Source organism: Pseudorca crassidens, chromosome 2 (genome assembly GCF_039906515.1).
Source record: "Pseudorca crassidens isolate mPseCra1 chromosome 2, mPseCra1.hap1, whole genome shotgun sequence".
Lineage (NCBI taxonomy): Eukaryota > Metazoa > Chordata > Mammalia > Artiodactyla > Delphinidae > Pseudorca > Pseudorca crassidens.
In genome coordinates this window covers 88632205-88653724 of record NC_090297.1, presented here as the reverse complement: position 1 = coordinate 88653724, position 21520 = coordinate 88632205, and the positions used below count along the sequence as shown (strand labels likewise).

General features: G+C 34.3%; 1 protein-coding gene across 2 annotated transcripts in view; it reads right to left on the bottom strand.

Moving 5' to 3' along the window:
• SLC30A7 (solute carrier family 30 member 7) overlaps window positions 1–21520 on the bottom strand; it is an 81266-nt gene that overhangs the window by 55623 nt on the left and 4123 nt on the right. For both annotated transcript variants that reach the window (XM_067727050.1, XM_067727049.1), the window contains exons 3-5: window positions 11514–11627; window positions 7082–7169; window positions 6322–6448 (exon numbers count right to left, since the gene is read on the bottom strand). In XM_067727050.1, the coding sequence (XP_067583151.1) occupies window positions 6322–6448; window positions 7082–7169; window positions 11514–11599 (301 nt within the window). In that variant the 5' untranslated portion in view covers window positions 11600–11627. The remainder of the gene's footprint in view (window positions 1–6321; window positions 6449–7081; window positions 7170–11513; window positions 11628–21520) is intronic.

The following is a 21520-nucleotide window of genomic DNA, read 5'->3' as shown; positions in this document are numbered from 1 at the left end:
AATGAAATGAAAGGACACTTAAACAGTAACTCAAATCCACTCAAAAAAATAAAGAACACCAGTAAAGGTAATTACGAAAGAGAGGATAAACATATTTTTTTATTTGTAACTTGTTTCTTCTCCTATACATTATATTGGGTTGGCCAAAAAGTTCGTTCAGGTTTGTCCGTAACATCTTACAGAAAAACCCGAATAGACTTTTTGGCCAACCCAATAAAAGACAACTGCATAAAGCAATAATTATAAAACTGTATCGATGGGCTTAAAACATAAAACTTGTAATTCATCTGACAATAATAGTACAAAGAAGAGCGGTGGGAATCAAGGTATATCAAAGTTTTGTGTATTATTAAATTACTATTAATCTGAATTATTAAGTTACTATTAATCTGTTTTAAGTTAAGATGATACTTGTAATCCCCAGGGCAACAGTTAAGAAAATAACTAAAAAATATACAGTAAAAGAAGAGAATTAAAAAGGTACACTAAAAAATATCTATTTAATTTAAAAGACAAGAATCGAGGAACAGAGTAACAAAAAGGACAAAAGATACAGACAACAAATATTAAAATGGCAGATGTAAATTCTACCTTAGTAGTAATTACATGAAATGTAAATTTTTTAAAAACCCCAATCAAAAGGCAGAAGTTGTCAGAATGGATTAAAAAAAAAAATGATCCAGCTGTATTCTGTCAGCAAATTCTAGATTCAAAGACACAAATAAGTTGCAAGTAAAAGGACAGAAAGGGGCTTCCCTGGTGGCGCAGTGGTTGAGGGTCTGCCTGCCGATGCAGGGGACGCGGGTTTGTGCCCCAGTCCGAGAAGATCCCACATGCCGCGGAGCGGCTGGGCTCGTGAGCCATGGCCGCTGAGCCTGCGCGTCCAGAGCCTGTGTTCCGCAACGGGAGAGGCTGCAACAGTGAGAGGCCCTCGTACCGCAAAAAAAAAAAAAAAAAGGACAGAAAGAAAAGTATACCAATACCATGCATTATGGCGTGCGTGTGCCATAATGGCTATCATAATACAATAAGCTAGAATTTATTGTAAGAGAAAAAGAACATCTTATATAACAAGTTCAACCCCTCAGGAAGATATCCCACGGTTATAGAAATATATGAACTGAACAACATACCTCCAAAATACATAAAGCAAAAACTAAAAAAATTAACTGGGAAAATAAACAACAATAATAGTTGAAGACTTCAATATCCTACTTTCAATAATGGGTAGATAACTAGGCAGAAGCTCAACAAGGAAACGGAAGATTGAGCAACTATGAACAAATCAGACTTAACAGACAGCTACAGAACACCCCACCTAACAGCAGAATACATACTCGTCTCACATGCACAAGGAAGAGTCTCCAGGAGAGACCAAGTGCTAGGTCATAAAACAAGACTCAACAAAACTTTTAAAATTTGAAATGATAAAAAGTATGCCATCTGATCACAATGAAATTAAATCAGAAATCAACAACAGAAGAAAATTAGGGAAATTCACAAATATGAAAAAAATCAAAAAACACACCCCTGAATAACTAATGGATCAAAGAAGAAATCAGAAGGGAAATTTAAAAATACTTGAGATGAACAAAAATGAAAACATGACATACCCAAACTTACATTATAGCAATGCTTAGAAAAAAATGTTTAGTTATTATGCCTGTGCTAAAAAAAAAAAAAAAATCAAATCAATAATCTAATCTTCCACCTTAAAAATATTAGAAAAAGAAGAAAAAAATTAAACCCAAAAGCAAGGAGAAGAAAGTGCGTAATAAATATTACAGCAGAAATAAAATGAAATGAAGACAAGAAAATCAATGGAGAAAAACCAACAAAACCAAAGGGAAAAATAACTAGACTGACCAAGAAAAAAAAAGAGAGAAGGCATAAATTGCTAAAATCACTGCTGATCTTATGAGAAAAAAAGGGCACACTTTTAAATACATATCTATAAACAATAATAAGTTATTTAGATGAAATGGACAAATTCCTAAAAACACACAAACTGCTGAAACTGACTCAATAGGAAACAGAAATCATAATAGACCTATAACAAGCAAAAGAACTGAATAATTTTAGAACTGCCAACAAAGAAAAGCCCAGGATTCACAAGTGAATTCTGCCAAACATTTAAAAAGTACCGCTACTTCACAAACTCTCCCCTACCTATGTCCTCCAAATAACAGAAGAGAAAGGAACATTTCCCAACTCATTATATAAGGCCAGTATTACCCTGATACCAACACCAGCCAAAGATATCAAAAGAAAACTACAGACAAATACCCCTAAAGAATATAAACACAAAAGTCCTCAACAAAATGCTAGCAAATGAAATCTAGCAATATGTCAAAAGGATTATAAACCATGGCCAAATGGGATTTATCCTAAGAATGCAAAGGAGCTTTAATATCTGAAAATCAAGCAATGTAATATACCATATTAATAGAATAAAGGGTAAAACCCAACTGATCATCTTCAAAAATAAAGAAAAAAATCACTAATAAAATCCAATACCCTTTCATGATGAAAACGCCCAGTAAACTAGGAATAAAAAGAAAACTTCCTCAATCTAAAAGGGCATTTCTGAAAAACCCATAGCTAACACAGCTAAAATCACCTTTAATAAAGAAAGATTGAATGCTTTCACCCTAAAATCAGGAAAAAGAAAAGAATGTCTATTCTCACTACTTCTATTTAACACTGTAGGATCTGGCCAGGGCATTTAGACAAGTTATAAAAAAAGGCATTCAGATTGGCATTCATCTGGGCCTTCAGCAAGTCACAGTAGTAACATCAAAGATCACTGATCACAGATCATCATAACAAACATAATAATAATGAAAAAGGTTGATATATTGCAAGAATTACCAAAATGAGACACAGAGACATGAAGTAAGCAAATGGTGTTGGAAAAATAGTGCTAATAGGTTTGATGCAAGGTTGCCACAAACCTTCAATTTGTAAAAAAATGCAAAATCTGCAAAGCTCAATAAAATAAGGTATGCTTGTATTTGGAAAATTCTAAAGAATCCACCAAAAACCTGTTAGAATAATGAGCTATTTCAGCAATGTGGCAGGACACAGTATCAATATACAAAAATGAGCTGTATCCCTTATCCCATTTTGCAATCCAAAGAAAACAATCCCACTGATAATGGCAGGCAAAAAAAAAGAAGCCCTACAAGTAAAGTTAACAAAAGAAGTGTGAGACTTGTACCCTAACAACTACAAAACACTGTTGCAAGAAACCAAAGAAGCTACAAATAAATGGAAAGGCATCCCATGTTCATGGATCAGGAGACTTAACATTTTTAAGATGACAATAATTCCCAAATTGACCTACAGATTCAGTACAATTCCTATCAAAACCCCAGCTGCCTTTTTTTTGGGCAGAAATTGACAAACTGATCCTAAAATTTATATGGAAATGCAAGAAGAGACCCAGAGTAGCCAAAACAACCTTAAAAAAGAATAAAGTTGGACAATTCACATGTTCCAATTTCAAAATGTACCCAAAAGCTACCTTAATCAAGACTGTGTGGTTCTAGCCCTAAGGACAGACATATAGATCCATGAAACAGAATTGAGAGTCCAGAAGTAAACTCTCAATTGATTGTTGACAAGGGTGCCAAGACAATTCAACAAAGAAAAACAATCTTTTAGCAAATTCTATTGAGAAAAGCAGACATTTATATACAAGAAAATGACATTGGACCCAGACGTCACAACATACACAAAATTGACACAAAATGGATCGCAGACCTAAATTTTAACCCCCAAATTTAAGGATGGTTCCTCATGAGAAAATCAATGTAATTACTAATTTTAAATTAACTAAAGCAGGAAAAAAAATGATTATTTCAATAGATGCAGAAAAAAAAGAAATAGGGCTTCCCTGGTGGCGCAGTGGTTGAGAGTCCGCCTGCCGATGCAGAGGACATGGGTTCGTGCTCAGGTCCGGGAAGATCCCACATGCCGCGGAGCGGCTGGGCCCGTTAGCCATGGCCGCTGAGCCTGCGCATCCGGAGCCTGTGCTCCACAACGGGAGAGGCCACAACAGTGAGAGGCCCGCGTACCGCAAAAAAAAAAAAAAAAAAAAAGAAAAAAAAGAAATATCCTTAACTTGATAAACCAGTTTTATCAGAAACAGACCACAAACATCAGACCCAATGGTAAAACTTTAGTAGCGTTCTTTTATTAAAGCAATGGTTCTGAACATTTACTGCACACTAAAGTTGACTGGAGAGCTTCAAAACATGCTGATGTTTGGGTCTCTTCCTCCAGAGATTCTGATGTAAATATTCTGGGATTAAACCTGGGCATCAACGTTTCTTTAAAAGCTACCCAGGTGATTATCCAGGTTGACACAATGATATAAGCTATAAGTATTTCTAATGAACATTGTTCTAGAGGTCCTGGCTATGTAATTAAGACAAGCAGGAATAATTGTTTTCATTCTTAATAGTGAGAAAAACTTTTCAAATACCTAAAAATGAACCAAATGAAAAATATAAAGATCTTTATTAAAGTGCCTAAGACAATTTAATAAAGGACTGAAAATATAAGATGTTAATTCTCTGCAATAAACATAAAGACAATGCATTCCCAATCAAATCCCAAAAAGATTTTTCATAAAACTTGACTAGCTGATGAAAAATACCAAATGAGCAAGACAGGCCCAAACAACTTTGGAGGGAAAAAAAAGAGAGAGAGAGAGAGATGGGATTAACCCTACCAGATATTAAAACATAAAGTTTACAGCAATTATTCCAGTGTGATAGTGGGGTGGCCAAAAATAAACAGGCCAGATCTGATACATAAAGCAATTTAATATAGGGTAAAAGTCTCCTTTTATATCAATGATGTAAAGAGCAGATTAATAAATGGTGCTTAGAAAACTGCTTATTCATTCACACCGAGAAAAAAAAGTCCTAACTCACCCCATCACAAAAATAAATTACATACAGATGAAGGACCAAAGTAGATAGGAAAAAACCATAAAACCAAAGTTTTCATAGTATTAAATAATAAGAGAATACGTTTATGACCCAGGGACAGAAAATTCCTTAAACAAAGCAGAAAACATACCACAAAATATATGACAGAAAAACTAGACTATATCCAAATTAAAAACCCCTATATAAAAGCTTAAATAGACAAGCCATAGACTGGGAAAAGATATCTGCAACACATAAAACAAAGAATTAATATACAAAATATATTAAAAATGCTTGTAAGGGGATTAACAATAAGAAAAACAGGCAAAAAAAAAAAGGGGACAATTCCAGAAAAGGAAAAAATCTGAATGGCCTAAAAACATACAGAAAGATTTTCAACCACACTACTAGGCAAAGAAATACCAAATAAAATGATATCATTTTTATCAAAATATCACCAAAATGGTTTTAAACCCATAATATTAAGTTTTGATACGGGTGACAGAATACTAGTACTTGAATTTTTTGCTGGGGTAAAAGTGAATGAGTCATCTGGAGGGCAAATTGCTAACATCTATTGAAACTAAAAACTAGATATCCTGTGTTCCAGCAATTCTACTCATATTCCAGCAGACTGCAATTCAAAGAACTTTCTGTGATGATGGAAATCTTCTACATTTGCTGTCCAAATGGTAGCCCTATGTGACTACTGAGCACTTGAAATGTAATTAATATAACTGAGGAACTGAATTCTTAATTTTATTAAATTTAATTAACCATAATGTAAACTTAAATAGTCACATGTGACTAATGACTACTGTATAGGATAGCACAGCTTTGGAAAAACACTTGCATGTGTTCACAAGGATATGCTTCATATGGAACTGCAAAAAACAAGAAACGACTTAAATCCATAGAAGACTGGTTAAATAAACCATGGTAACCCACACCATGGAGTTTTGTGTTTCTGTTAACAAGAGAAGGTACACTGATGGATACCAGGTGGAAGGATCTCAAAGACAGATTGTATGATAAATTTCATACCCCCATACACTGTAACTTTTTAGTAACTAGATTTGTACTGTGGTTTTGATATTTGTTTGTTTTATATAAATGATATCATACTAAACAGATGAGCTACAGAGGTCTGCAAGTATCCACACCAAGCTGATAACATGCACAACTCTGAGAAGCCACTAAGAGGGAGGGACATGGAGAAGCGGGAAGGATTGTTCAGGAAGACATTAATATGAGTCTATTAACATATTACTTTCTTTATTAAAAGTCAGTATAGTAAGTTAAACTTTAAAAATTATCAATTTTCAAAAGTGACTATGACAGAAACCAGAAATGAAGAAACAAAGGGTTCTAACCATCATACCAGAGCCATGAGAATGTCCATGACCTCCATGCTTGAAAACAAATATTCCTACTAGGTTTACCAAAAACCCAAGAATTGAAACAAGAAGCAGTCTCTCATGGTGTACATCTGGAGGGGCTAATGCTCTCTAGAAAATACAGAATACAAACAAATTGCATTGATATAATTTCTGACTGATCAACTGGTAAATTTATTTTCAGAATTAAAATCACTCCAAAATTATCTGCCAAAACAGTTAATAAAAATAAAACCATTGCTCACATACTGTAGAAAAGGTAACAGTTACTATTCTTAAATAAATACATTTAAAAGCATGAACATTTGGACTAAAACCATCCTTCTTCAGAATCTTAAAATACTGTCATTAATTTTCAGTTGATTAATCTTTAAATTTTCTCTTTACTGTTTTAATATACAAAACATTCAAGATTCATTGGCAAAATCCTCACATTCTATCTTAAGAACTCTTCCAACAGACCTCACTACAGGGACTGTGTGTTTACTTTTCATGAAGTGTCAACACTTCATTCACAGCTTGTAAAGCACTATTATTTGTTTTCAATTTGAAGTAGTTTCACATATAATTTTTTCAATTACTTTATAAGTTCCTCCTGTACACACATAATATTTTATCTAATCCAAGACTGGCCTCAATAAATAATGATAGTGTGAAAAATAGCTCTATTACAAGTATCTTTAGTTAGTAAATATTTTCATTATAGAAACATAATTTACTGACTCTAATTATTATCTACTATACCTCAACTCCTTCTGAGAAAATAAAAAAAGCAGTGAAGATCAAAAACAGGCCGTTGACAAAACCAGCCAGAACTTCCGCTCTAACATACCTAAAGAAGAGCAAACAACTGAATTAAGTTAGTTCTTAAAAATCAAATCACAAATTCATATATTCAGAGGTCCTAAACCATACTATATGGTTATAAGCAGCCAACGAAGTCCCAGTGTTTATAGTATGTTTTATTGTACATATAGCATAAAATTGAGAAAATAAAATTATGAGTTATATTTAACAGCAGAATGCCATAAAATATATAGATTTCTACAAAAGACATTTTTAGAGTAAGTAGGTTTAGACAGACCTTTCACAGAAATATAAATCTCAAGCTGCCAGTGGAGAAGGAAGGACAGGACCAGATAAGTGGGCAAAGAAGGAAGGATACAAAGATAAAAAGTAGAAGAAGAGACCTTGAAAAAGGGGTTTTTATAACTTGTTAATTCCTTCTTTTCTAAGAACTCCTTATGCTTTCTGCTTTGTACCTTTCAGCTTTCAAATCTTTGGCAAGGGGAGCTTTGACTGAAGGAAAACATAATTATTTCTGAATTATCCCAGAGACAACTTGAGATTTATATTTCTATCACTCTTCTTCTAAGATTAATAAATTTAACAAAAACTTTTCAATTACCTATTTTTAGAATCAATTCTAGCTTCACATAATTCTAATTAAACTATTTTTAAAATACCTCTCTTTTTCTCCATGGGCTTCTGAAGCTTTCTGCTTCCTACCTGTGTGAAGCATTGGGGAAAGATTTTATTTTTCCATGAGGTATATTTGGCTTAGTTAAAGTCATTAAAACAACTTTAACTTGGCAGTTTTACATGTTCAGACATTATTTAAAGGGTGCTGACAGCAATTAATGACTCTGGTTCTTGAACAATGTTAACAGGAGCATCAAAAAGCTAGACTTCCTAGCTTTCTATGTTAATTTCTAGATAATACAATTTTCACTGCAAAAAATATTTTTAAAGAGAAAAAACTCTTTAAAATATACTCCATATGGTTATGTTGAAGCTTGTCTGTTAAGTACATTCCAACATAGTGTATATTTCTACACTCAGAAATACTGCATATGTCTACCTTCTAATACATATATGTGAATTAAATTAGTATCTTATTTGTCAAAGCAAACACTTTTTTTTCATTAAATTCAAAGAATTCACTGCCTGCTTTCCACAATCCATACTTAGGAATTTATCTAATATATCAACAGTGTTACTGTCCAAGAAATAAAAAACACTTTCTTTTAACCCACCCTTCTAATCCCATAGCTAATGCTTGATGGAAAGCCTTTTGTCCTTGAGTTCCATTAGATTTCAAGATCAAAGGCAGGAGTGTTTTTCAGGCATCTTTTTGTCCCTAATGCTTAGCTTAGTAGGTGCTCCATAAATTCTGATAAATTGTTGGGCTAAAGTGATTTTAATTAGGTTTAATATATTTGCTAAAGTTGACTGCAGGATTAAAATGAAAAACTTGTGAAATCTAGACACACTTGCTTTTCCAAACACACTGTGTTTACCTGAACAGACTGAGTCTTGGAATTAAAACATACGATCCATGAATGTGCTATTGCCTATTTAGTATGATGGTATGTGGATTCTTTAGCCAGGGAGAAAAAGATACAAATATATGTACATATGTATATAAGCATGCACATATGCATCTATCTACCTATCAGATATGTATTACTTTTTTTTTTTTTTTTTGGCGGTACTCGGGCCTCTCACTGTTGTGGCCACTCCCGTTGCGGAGCACAGGCTCCAGACGCGCAGGATCAGCGGCCATGGCTCACGGGCCCAGCCACTCCGCGGCATGTGGGATCCTCCCGGCCCGGGGCACGAACCCGCGTCCCCTGCATCAGCAGGCAGACTCCCAACCACTGCGCCACCAGGGAAGCCCCAGATATGTATTACTTTTATTCTAGCTTTGCTATTTCAAAATTAGGAGTGTGACAATACACAGAGATGACTTTACATAAAAAAAATACTGAAAAGTTTTTGCTGCCTTTCAGATTCTGCCTATGGTTTCTACTATTGCAGTCAGCCTGCTATTCTGATCATACTGAATTAGGGGTTTGGGGATTCATCACTGGCTTAGCCTACTCAGTGTAATTCTGTTATACTGGCACCTACATTTACTGCTGCTACTTACTACTATAGCAATTACTAATAGTTTCAAATGTTACATCAGCTTTTTTCCCCTAATTTTTCCCTTCTCAAAAGAAAAAAAAGCAAATAAGGAGAAGACAGGATAAACAAATTTAAAAATGTCAAGAATATTACTCTCGTATATTTTAGTTAAAGTTGAATCAGTAAAACCTGCTATGGTACTGAAGGTATTCAAAGCTATTTATAAAAACTATCTTATACCAGGAGATTATGCATTCTAAATAGAGAACAATAGATACCCTAAGAATTAAGGAATTGAGGAGAATTCTTATAGTTAGTTACTGTCTATCCAAGAAGATTGCTTAATAAGATACTCTAATTAGATATTTTTATGTAAAATATGTATGAATTACTAATTTTCCAACACAAAATTTTAACTTCACATACAACCTTTAGTAATTCAAAATATACTTAAGAGTCTTTTGATTATACAATGCCATGGAATAGGTTCTTTTCTGAGCTTTTGAGCTGTTTGGATTTATAAATAAACAGGATCTCTTGCTCTATAAATATAACATAATACTATTTTTTGTCTCACTTTTTATAATGTTACAAGTAATCATACCACTTGGGTTATACCCCAAATCAGCAAGTCCTGTCACAGAATTTCACATATCTCTCTTTTAGCACTTGTCACACAATGTATAGTTATCATAGGATTTTTACAGAACTGTTTCCCCATCAGACCACAAGTTCCTCCAAGGCAGACGTCATATCTTATTCATTTTTATATCATTACAAGTAGCACAGTATTCAAATCATATTGGGCCCTCGATAAACATCTGAAGAGAACAAGAGCACGTGCAAGAAGCAGAGAGTGTGTAATTACTCAAGAACAAAGCTAGCTAGAAAGCAAAGCTAGAAAGAAAGAGGAAGTAGTGGGGGAGCACCAGTAGAAGAGAGAACCAGGGGCACAAGAAACAGTGCATGTAAGAGGGTGGATGTGAACAGAAGAGAGAGAATGAGAGGAACTGCACAGGAAAGAAAGTGCACAGGCAAGGAGAATCAGGGAAAGAAAGAAAGAGAGCCTGGGAAAGGGAGAGAAAAAAAAAAAAACAACTACAGCTGAAGAGGTTAAGGGGTGGGGAAGATGGGATGAGAAAGAGTCTTAGCCATACAGTGCTACAGCATAGAGGAAGAGGAGGAGAAAGCAAAGAATAAGAGAAAAGAAGAGAGGGAGGGAGAAAGGGAAAATGGAGAGTAGAAGGGAGAGGGAGAGAAAAAGACCATGAGCACAGACCCAAGTAACTAGAAAGAAAGAACAGGAAAGGAAAGAAGGGAGTTGAGAAGTAAAAGGGAGAGAATGAGTATGAGTATGGGGAGACAAATGAGAGATGGAGTGAAAACAGGAAAGACAGCAAAGAAAGGAGGGAGTGCAAGACAGTACTCACAAGGGAAAGCGAGGGGAGGGGAAGAGACAGGGCAATAGTCAATAAGTAAGCAGGTGAGGGGGGGAGCAGGAATGAGAAAGTGGGTGGGAGAGAGAAAGAGAAAGAGGATATTAGTTCTGAGCGCTACTTATTTACACATAAATATAATTACATTGTAAAACAGTCTATGAGCTCAAAAAAAGAGAAAACACTCAGGCAGAGTAAATCAAATAATGGAAACTCCATTGCTGCCCCCAATCAGAGATGGCAGAAAGCAAACTCTGCCTCTAACGTTACTAGGCTCAGAAGTGAGACCAGCCCCTTCGGCATAAAAACACTTTCCAAATATTTAGTTAATTGTACATATTCAGCAAAAGTAGGGGAAGTACTTTACATAAAAGCAGAGCTGAAGACAATAAGTAAACAAAATATCAACCAAAAAAGAAAACTAAAGAAACATGACCATTTTCATATACTGAAACTTTCTCTTTTTCCTCCTTCTTCAAAAAAAAACAAAACCAAAAAAACAGATTAAGAGTTGAGAAATTTCCCTATCTAGTAACAATCTCACCTGAAAATTTCTGGTAAAATCAAGATGCAAGAGAACTCAGATGCAAAAAAAAAAAAGTACACATTGCAGATTCCAATTATATATTGTCCAAAAACAGGCAAAAGTCACCTATGGAGTTAGGAAAGCGGGAAGGTGAGTATTAAAGAACTAGAAGGAGGCATGAGGGGTTTTCAAGGGTTCAAGTTAGACAAATGTATTCAATTGTGAAAATTCATTGAGCTTGAATTTTATATATTATTTTCTGTATTTCTTATACTTCAATAAAAATGTTTTTAAAAAGTCTTACCCATAAGAGAAAGCATCATTATCTCTCCATTTTGAAATAACGGACGCTGCCAATCCAGCCAAAATGGCAGTGCTATCGAAAAACATGTGAAAAGAGTCGGAAATCAAACCTAAGCTGGAAAAGAACAAACACATTGGCATATTATAATAATAACCAAATAGTAGTCATCCTTTTCTAAAAATCTAAGATCCAGCCTCTGCTCATCAGGAACTAATCTTCTAAAAAGACAACATTAAAATATGATATATTGAAAAACATTAAAGATAATTTTTAAGCATCTAAGAAGAAACCCTCATACCCCTTGCCAAAGGAAAAGCCCAGCTGCTACTGAAAGAAGGATAGGCATCTGTCCGCCCTCTGATGACTAGCTAAGGTCAGCTGTTGGAAGAGGTGCAGGACCCTTGCTCCTTTTCTTGATACACGGCTGCGGGGAGGGGTGGGGAAATGGGCAGGAACATTAATAACACCCACTCTGACACTCAGGGGGAAAAGGCCTACCTAATGTTGAGGCTGCAACAGGAGAATGAAATATTCATCCCCCCACTTCCCCACCCAAAGCCTTGCCTAAAGTAAAAGACAACAGCAATCTACCTCTGAGAGTCAAGCAAGAGCACGGAGAGACTCCCTTGTGGCACAGGTATGCAGGGCTTGCTGAAAACTGAGAGTGAAACAAGAACACTGAGAAAACCCTCCAGTACTCAAAATCCTACACTAAGCACAAAGTGGTAGAAGCCTCTGGAAAAATGTGACATCTGTGGTTTGTTGACATTAACTAGCAATATACCATAACACAAAAGCCCAGCTCAACTATTGATCAGATAAGTTCAAAACCCCCATGCTGACAAAACAAAACAAAACAAAAAGGGCGTGCACGTTTCTGTGCATAAATACTACTAACCTCAGTCTCTATTACTCTTTTAAACATAATATGCAGCACTCAATAAATATTTATAAGGCATATAACAAGATCAAGGAAACAAAATAATAAGACCCATTGTTAAGAGCTGAAACAGTCAACAGAATCAGAAGCAGAAAAGTCCCAGAGATTAGATTGTAATAGGGACTTTAAAACAAATATGATTAATATGTTAAAGGATGTGGTACAAAGCTGGAGAAAATTTATGAACGAACAGGGACTTTCCACAGAGACAGAAACTATAAAATAATCAAATGGAAGTGATAAAAACTTTTAAAATATCATAGTATTAAAGATTAAAAATAACATACATGAGCTTCTGAGCAGACAGGACACAGAGAGAAAGCATCAGGTCAAAACAAATTATCCAAAGTAAAACACAAAGAAGAAAAGGAATGAAAAAAAAAAATAAAATAAAAAAGAACATTCAAAACCTATCAAAGCATCAAACAGACTAAAATACATGTATTTGGATTCTCAGTAATAGAGAAGAAAGAATAGGGTAGAAAGAGCATTTAAAGAGAAAATGCTTGAAGAGTTTCCCAAAATTAATGAAAAACAAAAAACAAATCACATATCCAAGAAGCTTAATGAAGTACTAGCAAGGGAAAAACCCTACATACCTCACAAATTGCTGAACACCGAACAGAAAGAGAAAATCTTGAAAACAACCAAAAAAAAAAAAGAAAGAAAAATTGGATACAGAAAAACAAAGATAAGATTAATAGCATATTTTGCATCAGAAACTACTCAAGGCAGAAGGCAATGAAGCAATGTCTTTAAAGTATTGAAAGAAAAAAAAAGCGTCAACCTAAAATTCTATATCTAGCAAAATATCTTTCAAAAATGAAGATAAAATAGATTTTTAATACAACCAAAACTGAGAGAATTCACTGCCAGCAGATCTGAACTACAAGAATAGAAAGTTCTTTAAGTCCAATATGATACCAGATGGAAACTTAGCCTTGTATGATGATCACTGAAAATGATAAATAGGTGTAAAAATATTAAAAATAACTTTATTTTAGTATCTTTAGAAGATAATTGAGAATAGAAAAAAATAGGAAAAAACAATAACCCAAAAATTGGTTCTTTGGAAATATCAGTAAAATTCACAACCTTTAAATAAACTGACCAAGAAAAAAGAGAAAGGGCTCAAAGCACTAAAATCAGCAATGAAAGTGAGATACTACTACTGACTTTATAGAAATAAGAAGGACTATAAGAAAATACTATGAACAACTAAATATAAACCAATAAATTAGATAACTTAGATGTAATAAACAAATTCCTAGAAACAATCTAGCAAAACTGGGTCAAAAAAAAATCTAAATAGATTTATAACAAGGAAACAGATTAAATTAATAATTTTAAAACTTTCAACAAAAAAAGCCCAGGCCCAGATGGCTTCACTGGTAAATCCTACCAAACATTTAAAGAACAATAAATATCAATCCCTGGGCTTCCCTGGTGGCTCAGTGGTTGAGAGTCCGCCTGCTGATGCAGGGGACGCGGGTTCGTGCCCCGGTCCGGGAGGATCCCACGTGTTGCAGAGCAGCTGGGCCCGTGAGCCATGGCCGCTGAGCCTGCGCGTCCGGAGCCTGTGCTCCGCAACAGGAGAGGCCACAGCAGTGAGAGGCCTGCGTACCACCAAAAAAAAAAAAAAATTCAATCCCTTACAAACTCTTCCAAAAAACAAAAGATGAAGGAATACTTCCCAACTCATTGTATAAGCATTACCCTGATACCAAAATCAGACAAAAGACACCACAAGAAAAGAAACTACAGACAAGTATTTTTTGCAAATACACACACAAGAATCTTCAACAAAATACTAGCAAATTAAATTGAGCAATATATAAAAGAGTATACACTACAACCAAGTGGGATTTATCCCAACGATGCAAGGTTGGTTAACTACATGAAAATCAATCAATATACTACATCATATCAATGGAATGAAGGACAAAACCCACATAATCATCTTAATAGATGCAGAAAAGCATTTCACAAAATCCAACACTTTTATGATAAAAACACTCAACAAACTTGCTATAAAGGGAACTTCCTGGACTGATAAATGGCATCTACGAAAACCCCACAGCTAACATCAGCATCACTAGTGGCCAAAGACTGAATGCTTTCCCCTAAGATCAGGTACAAGATAAAAACGTCCCCTTACCACTTCTATTTAACATTGTACTAGAGGGTGTAACAAGGGCAATTAGGCAGGAACTGAAATAAAAGGCACCCAGACTGGAAGGGAAGGAGTAAAACTATCTCTATTTGCAAATGGCATGATCTTGTATATACAAAATCTTAAAGACTCTACTAAAAAACTATTAGAACTAATAAATGAGTCTGGCAAGGTTGCAGGATACAAGATCAACATACAAAAATGAATTATGTTCCTATATAATGTGATGCACAAAAATGAAATTTAAAAAATTTCCATTTACAATAGCATCAAAAAGAATAAAATAATTAGGAATAAATTTAACAAAAAAGTATAAAAGCTATACTCTGGAAACTATAAAATATTGTTGGAAAAAAATTAAAGAAGACCTAAATAAATGGAAAGACGTCCATGTTTATGGATCAGAAGACAATACTGTTAAGATGGCAATACTTCCTCAATTGATCTACAGATTCAACTCACTCTCCATCAAAATCCCAGCTGACCCCTTTGGAGAAATTGACAAGCTGATCTTAAAACTCATACGGAAAAGCAAGAGATACAGAATAGCCAAAACAATATTGAAAAAGAAAAGCAAAGTTGGAGGACTCACACTTCCTAATTTCAAAACTTATTATAAAGCTACAGAAATCAAAACAATGTGGTACTGGAATAAGAATAAACGTATAGATCAGTAGAATGGAATTTAGAGTTCAGAAATAAACCCTCACACATTTATGGTCAACTGTTTGTTGACAAGGATGCCAAAATAGTTCAGTGGTGGAAAGAATAGTGTTTGCAACACTGACACAACTGGATATCCACATGCAGGAAATGATTTTTGACCCTTACTTCATATTATACACAAGGGTTAACCTAAAATGGATCAAAGACCTAAACATAAAAGCTAACGTATTCACAACCTTGGATTGGGCAATGGTTTCTTATACATGATATCAAAAGCACAAGCAACAAAAGAAAAAAAGTAACAGACTGGACATCACTGAAATTTTAAAACTTCCATGCTTCAAAGGACATATAAACAAAGTGAAATGACAGTACACAAGTGGGAGGAAATATCTGCCAATCATATATCTGACAAGGGGCTTGTATCCAGAATATATGAAGAATTCTTAAAAATCTTCAAAAAGAGAAATTATCCAATTTTTTAAATGAACAAAGGATCTGAATAGACATTTCTCCAAAGAAGACATACAAATGCCCAATCAGCACTAGAAAAGTTACTCAGCATCATTAACTACAATGCAGGGAAATGCAAATCAAAACAATGAGAAACAACTTCACATGCACTATGATGACTACAATAAAAAAGCCCAATAATCCCAAGTGTTGGTGGAGAAACTGGAACCCTCACACACTGCTGGAATAGTATTTGGTAATAAAAATAAATGAAATACTGATACATGTAGAACATGGATAACCCTTGAAACCATTATGCTAACTGAAATAAACTGTCACAAAAGATCATATGCAAATGATTCCATTTATATGAAATGTTCAGAATAGGCAAATATATAGAGATAGAAAATAGATTAGTGATTACCTAGAATTGGGGCAGATCAGGAGATGAGAGAATTGGAGGGTGACGGCTAGGGGTGCAAGGTTTCCTTTTGCAGTAATAAAAGTGTTTCAATATGGACTGTTGTGATGGTTTTACAACTCTGTGAATACTATACTAAAAGCCATTCAATAGTAGACTGTAAATGGAAGAATTTTAAGGTATATGAATTATATCTCAATAAAGCTGTTTTAAAAAACCATATCTGACAGTCTAAGGCAGGGTGAGCAATCTATGGCCCACAAGCCAAATCTGGACTACCATTCATTTTTGTAAATAAAGTTTTACTGAAACACAGTTATGCTCATCTGCTTACACACTGTCTATGGCTGCTTCTGTGCTGTAACAGTAGAATGGAGAAACTGTAACAGAGATCTTATGACCCTTAAAGCCTAAAATATTTATTATCTGCTGTCAAGAGAAAAGGTTTGCTAACCTCCGGTATAAAGCCAAAATAGGAACACTGTATTGTAGGGTTTACATAAACGTGAAGTGTATGACAATAATAGCACGCAGGGACTTCGCGGGTGGCACAGTGGTTGGGAGTCCACCTGCCAATGCAGGGGACATGGGTTTGATCCCTGGTCCAGGAGGATCCCACATGCCGCAGAGCAACTAAGCCCGTGCGCCACAACTACTGAAGCCCACACACCTAGAGCCCGTGTTCCACAACAGGAGAAGCCACTGCAATAAGAAGCCCACGCACAGCAACGAAGACCCAACACAGCCAAAAAAAAAAAAAAAAAAAAAAAAAATTAATAATAATAATAGCATACAGGATAGAAGGAAATGGAAGTGTATTATTATAAAGTTCTTACAAGATACATGAAGCAACATATTATTTGTGATGTTAAAGATTTGTATTATACATGCTTTAAAAAAAAGCTACTGGGGGCGGGCAGGAAATCCTATTGGGCAGAGGATCCTGTACCAACACAAAGCAGATGTTTTGCTCTGACCAAAGGAGCAGGAAACTCACTCTCACCCAAGACCATCTACATAAATGTGACAGACTTTAGCTGTCACCAAAGGAAGGAAAAAATGTTAGAAACAAACAAACAAACAAAAGAAAAACAAACCAAAAAACATACCCTTGAGGCCCAGACTCACAGGGCCTGCCTAAGACTGAGCCTTGGTCAAGTTAATGAATGCTCCTCTGCCCTCACCACAAACCTCACACTGAGTAACAATCAACAGCAGTCTATAGCTTGGCAGGGGGAGGGTGCATTGAGCATAAAGAGAGAACTTCTGTGACACATGCATATGAAGAATACTGGAAACAAAAGGCCTAATCGCCTGTCGGAAGATGCATGCCTATTCCTAGTCATAAATACTGCTATCTCAATGTCTACTGATCTCTACTCACAATGTCAAGGCTTTGATCAAAAATTTCAAGAAACACAAAAAACAGCAAGCAAAATAACTCGTTGTGAAGAGATAAAGCAGTCAACAGAATCAGACCAAGATGCTGGCCCAGATACTGGAACTATCAGAACTATAATTAGTACATTAAAGGATCTATGGAAAAGGTGGGGGAAAATGCATGAATCAATGCGAAATTTCAGCAGAGAAATGGGAAGTACAAAAATTTAAATGGAAATGCTAGAAACAAGAAACAAGGCATCAGAGATGAAGAATTCTTCCACTTGGCTTATCAGCAGACTGGACAGAGCTGAGGAAAGAAATCAGGAAACTTTAGGCTAGGTCAACTTCTGAAAGCAAGCATATCGGCAGCTCAATCTTTAAAAAGCAAGAAGCATCAGAATGGTTAAGAGCACTACTTCGGAAGTCAGAGTATCTGGGTTCAAACCCCAGCTCTACCATTTACTAATTCTGTGACTGTGAAGTTGTTTAACTACTTTGGACGTCAATTTTTTAGCCATCATTTAAACAGGTAACAGTAAAAAATGTCATTAATGTTATAACTGAATTAATATACATGAAACACATCACAGTGCTTGTCACATTAAAGCCACATTGATATTCCCATTATTACTATTATTAATATGAATACCTTATAATATCTAGTGTTCCCAGTATGATCTATAGCTCTCAATATTTGGTTATATGCTACAGCTTTCTTCAATTGTAAGTGCTACAAACTAAAAGTCAAAAACATTCTTCATAGAAGTTGAAAAAGCAGTTTTTACATTTCCTTATAATTTAGGATAATTATAAAATTAGAAACAAGTAAAGCACATTACTCACCCACACAGAAAGGAACAAAAATTTATAAATTTCTCAAAAATCATTATAAAGTATTTTGAAAATGTCTTAAGTTTTATCATGAACCTTGTATATTTTATTCAACTATATATAGATGCATGATAGTTTAAGTATCGTCTATACTTATCTGATACCCAACTCAAAGCAGAATAAGAAATAGTGAATAAATGAAAAGGCTGAGTGAGAAAATCAAAACCTGAGAACAAGGTAAGGTTCTTGCTATCCAAGCAATCCTCTCAGATTTAGTTATTTTAAGATTTTCCTTGGATAGTTAGATCACCGTAAAACTACACACTTGGCCCTTAATAGCTTTGTAACACTGAAAATAATAATTTAATTATATTTTGAGGTATGAAAGACCCATTTGAAGAATATCTCTGTAAGGTGTTATAAAACCAATAAAAACATTATGATTTTTTCTATGCTCTGATAAAGGACTGATATGGTAAGCTATTTTTAAAATTTGGTTTCAGAAAACTCTGTCTCTATTCTGATAAAATATTGTGGTGTTGCAGTAAATCCTGACAATGAGAATCTTTACCCACCCTGCCTTGATTTCATGAGATTTTATAACCGAATTTAAAAGTCAATTTCAGCAACGACATTAGGCTACATATTTAATAGGTTTATTTTTTTCTCTGTATATATGGTTTTTAAAGTTTTTATTTCTTAATTGGAGGGTTTTATTATATATATGACTTTTATTCTAAATAACTGTAAATTAGTTGTAGAAGAAGGCAAATATTCATGCTAAATAAATATAAATTTTAAAATTTACTGATTTATTGATCTACATATATTAGTGCAAGAAAAGGGTAAACCTCTACTGTATACTAGAGCAATCAAGTTCCCTTTTAAAGAGGCTTAGATATAGCATGGCAATTTTAATACTCATCAAAATGAGATTTTGATTTTATTTAAACTTTAAGTAAATTTAATTGTCATTAAAGTGTTATTTTATTTTTAGCATAACATAAAACATGATTCTACCTGAAATAATACTTCCTCTTCTGAGGTGGTAGAACATCATGTTCTCTTAAAGCATTGTGATATGAGATCTTTTCACCTAAACCTGGTATCATGATTGGTAAATTACTTAGTTACAACTATGTAGGCAAACTCATGTGAAAAAAGTCTACTTCTAGTTCTCTGCTCACCTATTATATGTCAAAATAGTGTTCATGAGGAATGTCAATTTTGCTGCTCATCTTCAATATCAGTAAATGTTTCTGATTATGAATTATCACTTAAACTACATGGCATAAAATTCCTTAGAAAATAAAGGTAGCATAGAGAATATTTAAGGTTATATGATTTACACATCAAATGTGACTTGATTAAAAAAATTAGTTGCTAAAAGCAGCCTCCTTGTTTTAGGCTCCTATCTTTAAACACTAAATACTAAAATGTATTTTTAAACTTTTTTTTTTTAAGTGACCACTTTCTAAGGACATTTTTATAAAGAAAACTTCTTAGGATATAAAAAAGAAACCTGATCACTGAAGCAAAATATAATAAATGTGAACAGAACATTTGGCAAAAGAAACTTATGAAATGGATTTTATTTAAGGTCTATTGAAGGAAAAAACAAAGAAAGGGAGAAAGAACCTATAAATTAAGAGGTATGAGACATATCAACCAAATACCATTGATCTTGTTTAAATTCTGATTTGTAAAACCAACTTTAAAAAGAATTTATTTAATAAGGGACAGGTGAACACTCACTAGACATTTGATATTAATAAATTATTAATTTTTATAGGTCACAATGACATCAGATTATGTTAAAAGGGGGGGGGCTCTTATGTTTTAGACTCAACTGAAGTAGTTATGGAAGAAATTATACTATATCTGGTATCTGCATTAAAACAATTCAATGGTGACAAGTGTAACAGATGAAACAAAATAGGCCACATGTTAATAAACATTAAAGCTGGGTGATGGACACATGAAGTCCACTAAACTCTCTACTTTTATATACATTTTCCACAATAAAAAATTTTTTAAAGGTCTACTGGTAACTAGGCTAACAGCATATTTACAGTGGTTGTTAGACATTAATTCAAAATCAAAGAAAGGGAATCATCAACTTGGGTTCTATGAGATAGAAAAGGGGAAAGAAACTATCAACTATCGATTAATTAGTAAGAATTAGAAAATCCTTAGAATCCTGATACTTGTATAAGTTGTTAAACTAATGAGAGTTACAGTGAAAAACCCACAACTCCACTACATTCCATATAACCCTTTACTGTAAAGAAAAATTCTCAGCACAATGGAATCGAAATCTACATTTTTAAAGTAGAAAAAAAAACTATAGAAAAGCAAAAGTCATCACCATAACCTGGTAAGTAATGTCTTTTGGGAAGAGAAGGGAAAAGTTGATAAAAGTCTAAGACATTGAAAATTTTTAATGCTATAGAAAAATACGTAACTAATGGAAGCCTTTTTCTTAACCAAGGAAGTACTTTACAAACATATGCTATGACATACTTTATAAGAAGTAGGACCAAATGAGTGACTGGTATGGCCTAAAACATTTCTTTAACACATAATTACTTTGCTAATACAAAGACATTTGCCTTTAGAGTTAAATGAGTTTCCTCTATGTCTAAGGGGGAAAATGGTTGTAACAGCTTTGGTAGAAAGTATCACTGAAATTAAGAATTTTAAGACAGTGAAGTAAACATAAAATAGAAGAGCATAAAAACAAAGAAAGCAAACTATATTAAGATACTACGGAAAGAATCACCGTATAGTAGAAAATACTTGGATAACAGGTACTTCTAGGCTCTTCTGCTACTCTGGAAAGTAAAAAACTCCCTGGGCCTCCTATACTTTTCCACCTGTAGAAGAGGTCCGACCGGCTTATTTCTCTTTCTACTCCCACTTCATAAGCCTACATATTCCCTTTCTTCATTAGTGAAAAATCCTTGACTTTCAGCAGAATACCTGGTTGACTGGAGCAAATATGGCATTTGCAACTGGACATGAACATGTGATAAAGGTTGAGCCACTGAAATATCAGTGAAAACTGTTGTGGGTTAGCGTCCAGATAAATCTCCTTAAAGACACTTTACATACTTTTTCATTCTGGACATTCTGCTGCT